Source organism: Elephantulus edwardii, unplaced genomic scaffold (genome assembly GCF_000299155.1).
Source record: "Elephantulus edwardii isolate Elephantulus edwardi_28Jun2011 unplaced genomic scaffold, EleEdw1.0 scaffold00213, whole genome shotgun sequence".
Taxonomy (NCBI): domain Eukaryota; kingdom Metazoa; phylum Chordata; class Mammalia; order Macroscelidea; family Macroscelididae; genus Elephantulus; species Elephantulus edwardii.
In genome coordinates, this window is record NW_006399963.1 from 2,241,783 (window position 1) to 2,254,269 (window position 12,487).

The 12,487-nt window shown below is 38.2% G+C and overlaps 1 protein-coding gene across 1 annotated transcript in view; it reads left to right on the forward strand.

Moving 5' to 3' along the window:
* The first annotated feature begins 2,540 nt into the window (after positions 1–2,540).
* Positions 2,541–12,487, forward strand: part of VSTM4 (V-set and transmembrane domain containing 4) — a 315,580-nt gene continuing 305,633 nt past the window's right edge. The window contains 1 exon segment of the mRNA XM_006897731.1: positions 2,541–2,575. Coding sequence (XP_006897793.1) covers positions 2,541–2,575 — 35 coding nt within the window.

Sequence of the window (12,487 nt, forward strand, 5' to 3'; positions counted from 1 at the left end):
TCCTCTCCTGTGCTGTCTCTCCACCCTTTCAAGGATGATGTTCTTCTCCAAGGACTGGTCCCTCCTGGCCACGTGCCCAGAGTATGTGAGAAGGAGCTTTAAAATCTTAGCCTCTGTTGTAAATGGGACTGACATCGGGGTTGGGAAGAACTTAAGAAAAGAGGGGATAAATAATGCATACTGCCTTGAAACAGATGAGGGAGAAAACTGTTTAAAAGGGATATATGATTAGGTATTATTGTCATGACAGGAGTCCAGAGTGAAGGTTGCATGGTGGAATGGATTTGGGAGGAAGAATTGTATAACAATGGAAGAATTTTACTTTTCAAAGAGAGGAAAGAACTGGGGCAGGCAGGGAGGCAGGGAGAAAAGTGCAACAATGAATGACTGGAAATCCAAAGTCTCTGTAAACTTTCATTAACATTAATAATAATAAAAAAAGAAGAAGAAGACATCCTCTCCTCCAAGGAGAACCTTGCTTTCATCTTCTCCAAGACAGATCTATTTGTTTTTTGGCAGTCCATGGTATGTTCAAGACTCTTCTCTAGCACCACAACTCAAAGGCTTTGATTCTTCTGTCATTCTTAGTTATTGTTTAGCTCTCTGGATTTGTAATTGCAGAGAACATGGCCTGAATTAGGTGCGCCTTAGTCTCTAGATTGACATTGTTGTTTTTCAACACTCTGCAGAGATCTTTGACAGCAGATTTTAACAGTTTGTCTTCTGATTTCCTGACTGCTGGTACCCACAGTACTGATTGTGGATCGGAGCAAGCTGTAATTGTTTACAACCTCGATTCCTTTGCCATCTATCATGGTTCTGAATTTGGCTAAGTGGGGAGAACTTTATCTTCTTGATGTTGAGCTTCAATCCATATTGAAGACTACAGACTGCAACAGGTGCTTCATGTCTGCCTCAGTTTCAACAAGAAAGGTTGTGTCATCTGCGTAACCTAGGTTATGGATGAGTCTTCCTCCAATCCTGCTGCCACATTCCTCCTCATAAAGTCCTGCTTCCCTAATGATCTGTTCTGCATATAGGTTGAAAAGGTATGGAGACAGGACACATCCCTGTTATACTCCCTTCCTGATTTTGAACTATGCAGTATTTCCTTGCTGTGTTCTGAGACTTCCTCCTGGTCCAAGTACAGGTTTCACATAAACAAGTGTTCTGAGATCCCCCTTTTCCTCAAGGTTTGCCACATTTGTTGTGATCCATACAGCCAAATGACTTAGTATAGTCAATGAAACACAGATTGAAATTTCTCTGGTACTCTTCGCTTTCTGTCAAGATCCATCTGACATTGGCAATGAACCCTGCTTGTATTTCTGGTAGTTCTCTGTCAATGTACTGTTCCAATTGTTTCTGGATAATCTTCAGCAGTATTTTGTGAGTGTGTGGTATTAGTAATATTGTGCCAGCAGTCAATAAATCAGAAGACTACATTGCATTGGGAAAATCTGCTGTCAAGGACCTCTCCAAGTTGTAAGGAGCAATAATGTTATTTTAAGTACTAAGGTGCACCTGATTCAAGCTATGATCTTTTAATTTACTAGTAATGTATCTGAAAGTTGAAAAATGAATAAAATTGATAGCAAAAGAATTGATAACTTTGAATTATGGTGTTAGAGAAGATTACTGAATATACCATGGACTGCCAAAAGAATAAACAAATATGTTTTGGAGAGGAGGATAGTGAAGCTTCATTTCACATACTTTTTACATGTTGTTGGGAGGGATTGGTCTTTGGAAAAGGATATCGTACTTGAAAAGTTGGAGGGTCAACACAAGAGAGGAGCACTCAACAATATAGCTTGACCCAGTGGCTGTAACACTGGGCTTAAGCAAATTAGAGATGTGAATGGCACAGGATGGGGCAAGGTTCAGTTTGTTGTTCACATGGTTGCTGTGAGTTGTACTTGACTAAACAACACCCAACAATAATGAACAATAGCTGCTAGTGGATTTGAACAACTGACTAGCAACCAGACACTGTAAGCACTAATCCACCAGGACACCTGATTTTGTGCCTGATGAGTAGAAAGTCTTTTGATATAAGTAATCTCATCTAACCAGAGCTATATTTCAAAGGAATAGTGACAAAAATAACTGCTTTTTTACCTAAGTGCTTTATAAATAGTTCAGTTAATATGGACAATAACCTCCGAGGTAGGTGCTGTTTTTATCACCATTTTGTAGATAAGATACTAAGGCACTGACTAGTAGTGTTTAGCTCACCTTAAGTCACAGGATTAAATGATAAAGCTGGAATGCAGGAAGTCTAGCCCAAGGTGTTGTGTTTGTATCTCCCATGCTAAATTACTGTGCTTTCTGCAAGTAAAGAACTTGGTACTCCCAGAGGTAAGTAATTTTCCCACCTGGTGGAGGTGAAATTTGAGTCAGAGTCTGAAGATGAGGGACTTGAACAAGGTGAAACTGCTAGATCCACAGGTACCTGGAAATCTATACTGTAGGGACATGCCTCTTCACAGAGGTCATTGATTTGTAACTCCAGTCATATTTGGTCCTAGTCAACCCCCATGGAGTTCACAGAGACCAACAGGGTCAAGTGGATGTAAGGGGCACCTGTGTCCTATGGGAATGTGGGAATTCCTCCACCTCTGCAGGTCCTTGGAAGAATTACCTGAGCAGGTGCCTGTCTTAATTTTCTACTGCTGCTATAATAAATACCTAAAGTAAGAAGCTTTTAAAAACCAGAAATTTCTTTCATAGTTTATTGTTGTTGTTGTTAGGTGTTTTTGAGTTGACTACAACTCATATCAACTCCATGAAAAATGGATCTGAACCTTGCCCTGAACTGTATCACCCTTATCATCTCTGATATACTCAACCCCATTGTTATTCAAGCTCTGTCAATCCATCTTGTTGAGAGTCTTCCTTTCTTGTCTGACCCTCCATCTTTCTAAGCATGATGTCTTTTCCAAGGACTGACCTCTCTTAACAACTTGCCCGAAATATGTGAAATGAAGTTTCAAGGAACACCTTGTTTGCACTTATCTAAAGACGTATTTGTTCTTTTGGCAGTCAATGAGATATTAAAAATCTCCAATACCATGACTGAAAGGTATTGATTCTTCTGTCATCTGTGAATCTTTCTGTCATTGTGCAACTTTCAGGAGTGTAGAAAGTAAATTAAAAGAATATGGCTTGAATCAGATGCACCTTACTCTTTAAACTGGTATGTTTGCTCCCTGAGCACCTTAGAGAGGTGTTTGACAGCAGATTTTCCCAAGGCAATATCTCTTTTGATTTCTTAACTGCTGCTACCATAGCTGCTGATTATGGCTTGAAACAACATGAAATTACTGACAACTTGAATCTTTTCTCAATCTTCATGCTGCCTATTGGCTCAGTGGTGCTATTTTTGTTTTGTTTTTTTATCCATCTTTCTTTTCCTTCCTTCCTTCCTTCCTTCCTTCCTTCCTTCCTTCCTTCCTTCCTTCCTTCCTTCCTTCCTTCCTTCCTTATCTGTCATCATCTCTACTGTAATGCATATTGAAGACTGATTCTTTTTGCCACAAGGGCTTCAAGTCCTCCTCACTTTCAGCACGCAAGGCTGTGTCATTTGCATAATGTAGATTTTTGGTGACATTTCCTCTGATCTTGATGCCACATACTTCATAAAGCCTAGGTTTTTAAATGATAAGGTCAGCATACATATTGAATAGATATGGAGAAAGGAGACAGTTTTGATGTACATTTTTCTTTACTTTAAACTGTGTAATGTTCCTTTGCTCAGTTTAGACAACAGCTATGTACAGATTTCACAAGAGTACAATTAAGTTTTCTGAGATTCCCATTCTTCTCAATGTCAACCATAATTTGTTATTATTGACATAGTCAAGTCCCTTTGCCTAGTTAATGAAACACTAACAATATTCTCAGTTTTAAGCAAAGCTGCATTTGCAATGATCTCCACCAGCAATGATGTCCCTGTGCCATAACCTCTCCTAAATGCATCTTGAATTTCTGATAGTTCATTGTCAATGTACCATTCCAGTAATTTTTAAACACCCTTCAGCAAAGATTACTTGCATGTAATATTAGTTATATTGTTTGAGAATTTCCATATTTTGTTGAACCCCTTTTTTTTGGCAATGGGAACAAATTTGATTCTCTTTCAGTTGGTTGGCAAGGTAAATGACTGTCTTCCAAATTTCTCAGCATAAGTCCAGGGCTGCATCTGCTTATTGAAACATGTCAAATGGTACTCCATCAATTTCTGTGCCTCACTTTTCTCAGTGTCTTCAGTGCAGTTAGCACTTCTGCCTACATTATCATTGGTTTTTAATTATAGTCAGCTTCCCGAAATGATTCTACATCAGAAATATCTTTTTTGCAGTGACTCTGTATATTCCCTTTTTAGTCTTTTCCCCCATACAAATTTAATACATATTTTATTTCATTCATATACAGAGTGTTTCACGCATTCTTTTATTCACATTGTGTTTCATAAGATCATTACCCATATTGTGCCTTATAAACTAATCGCAAATGATAAATGCCCACCATTGCCACCTGAAAAAGGTCCTCACTGGATCTTTCCTAATTCCTTAACCCCATGCTACTCCCCACCAAACTCTGCCACTCTGTGATTTCCTCCCACCCCACCCTCAACCCCCCATCCTGTCCTTTCCCCGCTTTTGACTTTTATGCACATCTTATTAGTTATCCTTCTATTTTTATAATAATGGCCTAACACAGTATTTGTCCTTCTGAGACTGTGCTCTTTCATGTTATGTAATATTTTTCTAAATCATCGCTCCTGAGTTCTGTGTAGTATTTCATCATGTGAATGTACCACAATTTTTCAATCCATTCACTTGTTGAAGGATATTTGGGTTATTTCCATTTTCTTGCAATTATGAATAATGCTGCTGTGAACATTGGTGTACAAATCTCCCTTTGTATCTCAGTTCTATTTACTTTGGGGTATATTCTTAACAGTCTAATAGTTAGGCCATATGGAATTTCTATGTTCAACTTTCTGAAGACACACCAAACTGCTTTCCAGAGTGGTTGTACCATTGTACAATCCCATCAACCGTATATGAGAGTCACAATGTCTCCACATGCTCTCCAACATTTTTAGCTTGTCATCCTGTTAAACTTTGCTATTCTTATTGGGATAAGTTGATACCTTATTGTGGTTTTGTTTAGGACAATTATTGTTTCTCATAGCAATGTTTTATGGTTTTATTTATAAAGGTTTTTGAGTCTCTAGTTAGGTTTATTCCCAAGTATCTCACTTTTTGGTTGGCTATTGTAAATGTTATTGGTTTCTTGGTTTCCTTCTTTGTGTTTTCTTTGTTGCTATAGAGGAATCTCACTGATTTTTTTATATTGACTTTGTATTCTGCTACTCTACTGAATTGGTCTGCTAGGTCTAATCGTTGGTGTTTTGTGGTTTGTTTGTGTGTAGTTTTTTTTTTTAAATCCTTGAAGGTTTTTTGTGTAACTATTGTATCTTCTGCATATAGCAACAGTTTTATCACCTCTTTGCGAATCTGAGGTCTCTTATTTCCTCTGTTTGTTGTATTGTACTAACAAGTACTTCCAATACAATATTATATAGGAGGATTGAGAGTAGACGTCCTTGTCAGTAAGGAAAATGCCTTTAGTCTTTCTCCATTGAGAATCATACTGGCTTTTGGTTTTGTATATATACTTTTCACTATTTTGAGGAAATTCCCAGTCAACACTCTTGGCACCAGCAGTGAGGAAATCAAAAGATGAATTACACTGTGAAAATCCATTGTCAGGAACCTCTCCAGAATATTTAAAAACAATGATGTCAGTCTAGAGACTAAGGTGCCCCAATCCAGGACATGGTCTTCACAATTACTTGCTATGCATCAGAAAGCTGGACAATGACAGGATGACAAAAAAAGAATCGCTGTCTATGAGTTGTGGTGCTGGAGAAGAATCTTGAACATACCATGGACTACCAAGGAAATAAATAAATCTGTCTTGGAGAAGGTGAAATCAAGTTCTTTTTGGAGGCTAGGATTTTGAAGCTCTGTCTCACATACTTTTAGCATGTGGCCAGGAGATACCAGTCCTTGGAGAAGAACATCATGTTTGGAAGGGTGGAGGGGGACGGCACAGGAGAGGAAAACCCCTGATTAAATGAATTGATACAGTAATTGGGACAACCGGGGTAGGTGTGTTGGAATCAGTGAGACTGGCTCAGGACAAGGCAGGCTTCAGAGCTATGGGTCGTTATGAGTCATAAGTCATAACAACAATAACAGCAATATATTGAGGAAATTCCCTTCTGTTCCTATTTTGCTAAGTGCTATTCCTTCGAGAAGGACATGATGTTGGGAAGGGTGGAGGGTAGGCGAAGGGTAGGAAGACCCTCAACCCAGTGGATTGACAAGGTGACTGCTGCAATGGGCTCTTGTGTTTCAGGAAGTGTGAGGTTGGGGCAGGACAGGAGGACTAGGTTCAGACCTTTTGTTCATAGGGTCGCTATGAGTCGTACTCAGCTAGATGGTACCTAACAACAACACATCTGCCCATGTCAATCTAAGTAGGACATGAGTTTCAAAGAATTTGCCCATTTCCTCTATGTTTTCAGATTTATCAGAGTGTAACTTTTCATACTCTAATATTATCAATTTAATTTTGTCTGGATCTGTTGTGATGTCACCTCCATAATTTTTTATTTGAGTTGTTTCTTCTCAATCTTTTATTTCTTTAAGTTTGCCAAAGCTTTGTCTGTTTTATTGACCCTTTTAAAGAACCAGCTCTTGGTATTGTTGATGATTTCAACCATTTTTCTGTTTTCTATCTCACTGATTTCAGCTCTTGTTCTTGTAATTTCCTTTCTTCTAGAGGCTATGGGGTTAGATTGTTTTGTTTTTCTATGTAATGGAGGGGCTGAGTTAGGTCATTATTTTTTCTTCTTCCTTTTTTTTTTGTGTTTTCCTATTGCTATGAATTGCCCCCTGACAACTATCTTAGCTATATCTCAGAGGTTTTGGTATGTTGTATTTTCAATATCATTTATTTTGAGGGAACTTTTAATTTCACTTTAAGTTTGTTTTCTATAGTTCAGTCATGTTCTTGTTGTTGTTGTTGTGTACCATTGAGGTGGAACCAATGCATAGCTGACCTTCTAGCAGATATTTTTGAGGCAGTTAAGTACATGGGAAGAGTTTGCCCATCTTTCCCCTAGAAAGCAGCTGGTAGATTTGAACTCTGTGACTTTGAGGTTGCAGTGCACTCCTTAACAATAGGCCACCAGAACTTCCTAATTGTATTCAGTTTTTGTGTACCATCAAGTCAGAACCAATCCATAGCTGATCCTCCAGTGAGTTTTCAGAGGCAGTTAATCCCAGGAGAGGAGATAAAATTAATGCTCTTTAATTTCTAGTTTTAAGGCATTGGGATTTGAAATGATACTTTGTAGCATATCAATGTTTTTGGATTTGTTTAGAATTGCTTCATGTCCTAATATATGGTCAACTCTGGAGAATATACCATGAACACTTTAGAAGAAAGTAAACTGAAATTTAGTTGAGTGCTGTACCTTTAATATATCCACAAAATAGAAGTTGGTTGATTGTGTCATTCAGATGTTCTACATCTTTGCTAAGTTTCTTTTGAGTTGACCTATCCTTTAATCTGAGTGGTGTGTTAAAGTCTCCTGCCACCATGTGGTGCTGTCTATTTCTTTCCTTAAGTCCGTTAATCGTTATTTTATGTATTTGCAGGTCTATCATTTCGTGTGTCGATGTTGAACAAACTTACATCTTCTTGATTTATAATGCCTATAATCTTATATAGTGATCTTCTTTATCTTTTATGGTGGTTTTCATCCTGAAATCTATTTTACCAGGGATTAGTGTTATCACTCTTGCTTTTTTTGTGAGTGTCATTTGCCTGGTATATTATTTTTCCACCCTTTGATTTTTAGTGTTTCTTTTTGTTTCTTAGATCTGTGTATTATATGCAGCATACTCCGATACTTTTTTCTTTTGATTGGTGCATTTAATCCATCAATTTTTTTTGTTATTAGATTTCAAGTTGAATGTGACCCATAGTAACCCTATGAACAACAGATCTGAACTATGCCCTTCTCACAGGAGTCATGGTGTCAATCCACTTGGTTGAGAGTCTTCCTCTCCTTGCATGAACCTCTGCCTTTCCAAGCATTATAGCCACAATTTCCAGGGAATAGCCTTTCATAGCAACATGCCTGAAGTTTGTGAGGCTTAGCTATATCATCTTTTCCTCCAAGGAGAACTCTGGCTACACTTTGTCCAAGACACGGGTTTGTTTTTTTGTTTTGTTTTTTTTTTATAATAGTCCATGGATGTTCAGTACTCTTCTCCAAAACCACAGCTCAAAAACATTAATTCTTCCTCTTCTATCATCCTTATTCATTGTCCAGCTCTCAGAGGCATAACAAGTGATTGGAAATTCCATAACCTGAATCAGACATACTTTAGTCGTCGATAATTTGGAGAGGTCCCTGACTGCAGACTTTCCCAATGCCATAGTCTCCTTGATTTCCTTACTACTGGTACAAAGAATGTTGATTGTGGATCCAAGTAATATGAAGTTGTTGACAATTTCATTCTTATCTCCCTCTATCATGACATTGCCTATAGATCTAAAGATAAGAATTTTTGTTTTCTTGATATTGAGATACGATCCATATTGAAGGCTGTATTCCTTCATCTTCTGCAACAAGTGCTTCAAGTCCTTCTCCCTTTCACCAAGGAAGGTTATGTCATCTGCATAATAATAGGTTATTGATAAGTTATTGAGAAGTCTTCCTCTGATCTTGATGCCACATTCTTCTTCATAGAGTCCAGCTTCTAAAATAGTTTGCTCAGCATGCAGATTGAATAGGTATGAAGAGAGAATACAACCCTGACACACTCCCTTCTTAATTTTAAACCATTAACATTAGGTTTGATTATTGACAGGCCATATTTTATCACTGTCAGTGTTTCTTTCTCTGTTGTTTCTTGTTACTATGGTCCATCCACTCTTCTTTGGTGTCTTTGTGTTAAAGACTTTCCTTAGAATTTCTCGTAGAGTTGATCTTGTTTTCATAAATTCCTTACATTTCTGCTTTTCTGCAAATGACCTAATTTCTCCTCATTTGTGATGAATAGTTTAGCTGTGTACAGGATCCTCAGCTGGTATTTGTTTTCTTTCACCCTTCTGTACATGCCATCCATTGTCTTCTGGTCTGCATGTTTTCTATTTAGAAAGCAGAACTTAATCTAATTGGTTCTCCTACGTATGTGACTGTTTCTCATGCAGATTTTACTATTTCATCCTTATCTTTGATTTTGGAGAATTTGACTATGATATGTATTGTTGTTTTTCTTTTGGGGTGTAGTCTGTTTGAGATTTGCTGAGCTTCTTAAATGAGTATTTCCTCATTCTTCATAATGCCTGGGAAGTTTTCTAGTTTTCCACAGTCCATTTGTGGGGTCACTATTCATATGTTGTTTTTTTTTTTAAAGTTATTGGAAATGAGTAAATCATTGGTTGTGCAAAGTTACTAATTTTGTCTTCAGTCTCATTTTTATCACCATCTTGGACTAGAAACTGAATTCAGATGCTGACTCTGGAAGACTTTCTGTTAGCTCTGGGTTACATGTCCTGGCTCTTTGGTTCCTTGGTCATCTTTTTGTTTAATATAATCTTCCCTCTCTCTTCTTGCTTTTCTATGCCTTATTTTGCTATCTCAAAGGTCATTTGCTTTAAAAACACACTAGTATGGCCTTTTAACAAGTAAACACATTTCCAAATTAGATTATAGCCACAGGTATTTGGGTTGGAATTTCTTAAAATGGCAATATTGTGTGTTAATTGAAGGTTTACACAGCAGTTAAGGTTCCATTCAACAATTTCTGCTTAAATTGTTTGGTGATATTGGTTGTAATTCTTACAAGGTATAAGCATTCACATCTATTCTAGTTGTAATTTTCTAGTAATCTCCTTTCCCTGTTCTTTACCTCTTTATCTTTGTTTCCAAAGAATTGTCTTCTGTTTGGTCTCATATAGGTGTGTTTTTAGAAGATGCACAATGCTTAGAGATGATGTTATTTATTATTAATATTGTTATTATTTGAGCTAGCTTATGAAATATCTGCAAAGTAACCTCCAGGGTTAGTTTTGGTTCAAAGTTTGAAGAATGTCTTAAAACAGTGGCTTTAACCACTTCTTTAGTCTCAACCAGCCCAGAAAGCCTTCTTGTTTGTTTGTTAAAGGTTGAGGTTTTAGCCTACACTTTTGTCCCAGCCTGTTAGGATCCTTGATTGTAGCCTTGATTATTGTGTCCTTGTGTGACACTCTTAATGTCTCAGGGTAAATAAGGTTGTAGTTCATGTACATTGTGTGTCTTGTGGACCAGTTTCTTCTTTTACTCTTTGGTTTCCTTCTTTCCTTTGATGATCAGAGATAAATAGGTGTATCTTAGGCCACAAGCTTTGAAGATCCCAAACACTACTCACTAAACTAGAATGTAGAACAAAATTTTGTACCCTATATTATGCCAGTTGATTGAAATAATGCTGGAGACTGTGGCCCTAATCTTTTTAATCTGGAACCTGTTTCTGAGAGGCGTTTTGTTATGTCTCAGAGGAATCTACAGCTGCCCCTCCCATATGCATCCTTATAAATATGGGCAATTCCTGAATGACAAATGAGATTCCTTTCTAAATTTGTCCCTAAGTTAAATTTGTAAATGAGTTGGAACAGGTACATAGAGTTCTTATTTCATGTCAACTAGTAAAGCGGATTATTTGCTGCTGTTTTTTCTTTCAGTGTATAGTATATATTTTGCCTTTCTTTGCATATAAAACATCTAACACATTGAAATATATTGAAATATATCAAAACCTCTTAAACATAATTATACAGCTGTGGTGGCCTACTGGGTAAGGAGTAGCATTGCCAAGTAAAAGCATGCAGTTTGAATCTACCAGCTCATCTTCAGGAGAAAGATTCTCCTCCTGTGTAATTTATGGTCTCTGAAAATCTGCTGGAGGGTCAACTATGACTCAGCTCTAATTTGATGAGATGTAACAACAGCAACAACATAATATAGTAATAATATTGTCATTGTTGATATGTGCCATCAAATCTCCTGAGACTCTTAGTGACTCTATGTACAACAGCTCTGAACCCTGCCCTATCCTAAGCTAGTCTGTCTATGACAATCTCCTGGCATTATCCCAGTTACTGTGTCAATCCATCTTTTTAGGGTCTTTGTCTTCTGCACTCTCTCTCCACACTTCCAAGCATGATGTCATTCTCTAAGGGTTGGCCCCTCCTGGCCACATGCCCGAAGTATGTGTGATAGAGTTTTAAAATCCTTGTCTCCAAGGAGCAGCTCATTTCACCCTCTCCAGGACAAACCTGATTCTTCTCTTGGTGGGCCATGGTATGTTCAATACTCTTCTCCAAAGCACAGCTCAAAGGCATCAATTCTTCTTTTGCCATCCTTAGTCATTACCTAGCTCTCTAAAGCATAACAGACAATTTTGAAGACCATAGCCTGAATCAGACACACCTTGGTCTGTAGACAGACATCATCGCTCTTTAGGACTTTGGAGAGGTTCCTGACAGCAGACTTCCCCAATGCAATTTGTCTTTTGATTTCTTGACTGCTAGTGCCAAGAGCATTGATTGTGAAGCCAAGCAAGCTGAAATTGTTAACAACCTCAATCTCTTCTCCATTTATCATTGTGCTGCCCACTGGCTCAGTGGTCAGAATCTTTGTTTTCTTGATGAGCTTCAGTCCATATTGAAGACTATAGTCCTTGACCTTCTGCAGCAAATGCTTCAGGTCCTCCATCAGCAAGCAAAATTGTGTCATCTACATAATGTAGGTTGTTTATAAGTCTTCCTCCAATCCTGATGGCGCATTCCTCCTTATAAAATCCAGCCTTCCCAATCTCCAGCTTCATTTGGAATGGAAAAAAGCTCCGAATAAGCAAAGCACTCCTTAAAAATAGAAAAAAAGGTAGGTGGCATCTCACTCCCTGATTTAAAACCCTACTACACTGCTGTGGTAATTAAGACAGCATGGTACTGGTACAATGACAGACACATGTTGTTGTTATGTGCCGTCGAGTCGTCTACAACTCATAGCGACCCTATGTACAACAGCCCTAAACTCCACTCTGTCCTGTGCCAATCGCACCGTCTCTGACACTCCCATACCAATTACCCCAGTCACTGAATCAATCCACCTCATAGAGGGCCTTCCTCTCCTGTGCTGTCCCTCCACACTCCCAAACATGATGTCCCTCTCCAAGGACTGGTCTCTCCTCACAACATGTCCAAAGTATGTTAGACGGAGCTTCAGAATCCTTGCCTCCAAGGAGCCACCCCGTTTAACCCTTTCCAGGACAAATCTGTTTGTTTTCCTAGCAGTCCATGGTATTCTCAATACTCTTCTCCAGCACCACAGCTCAAAGGCATCAATTCT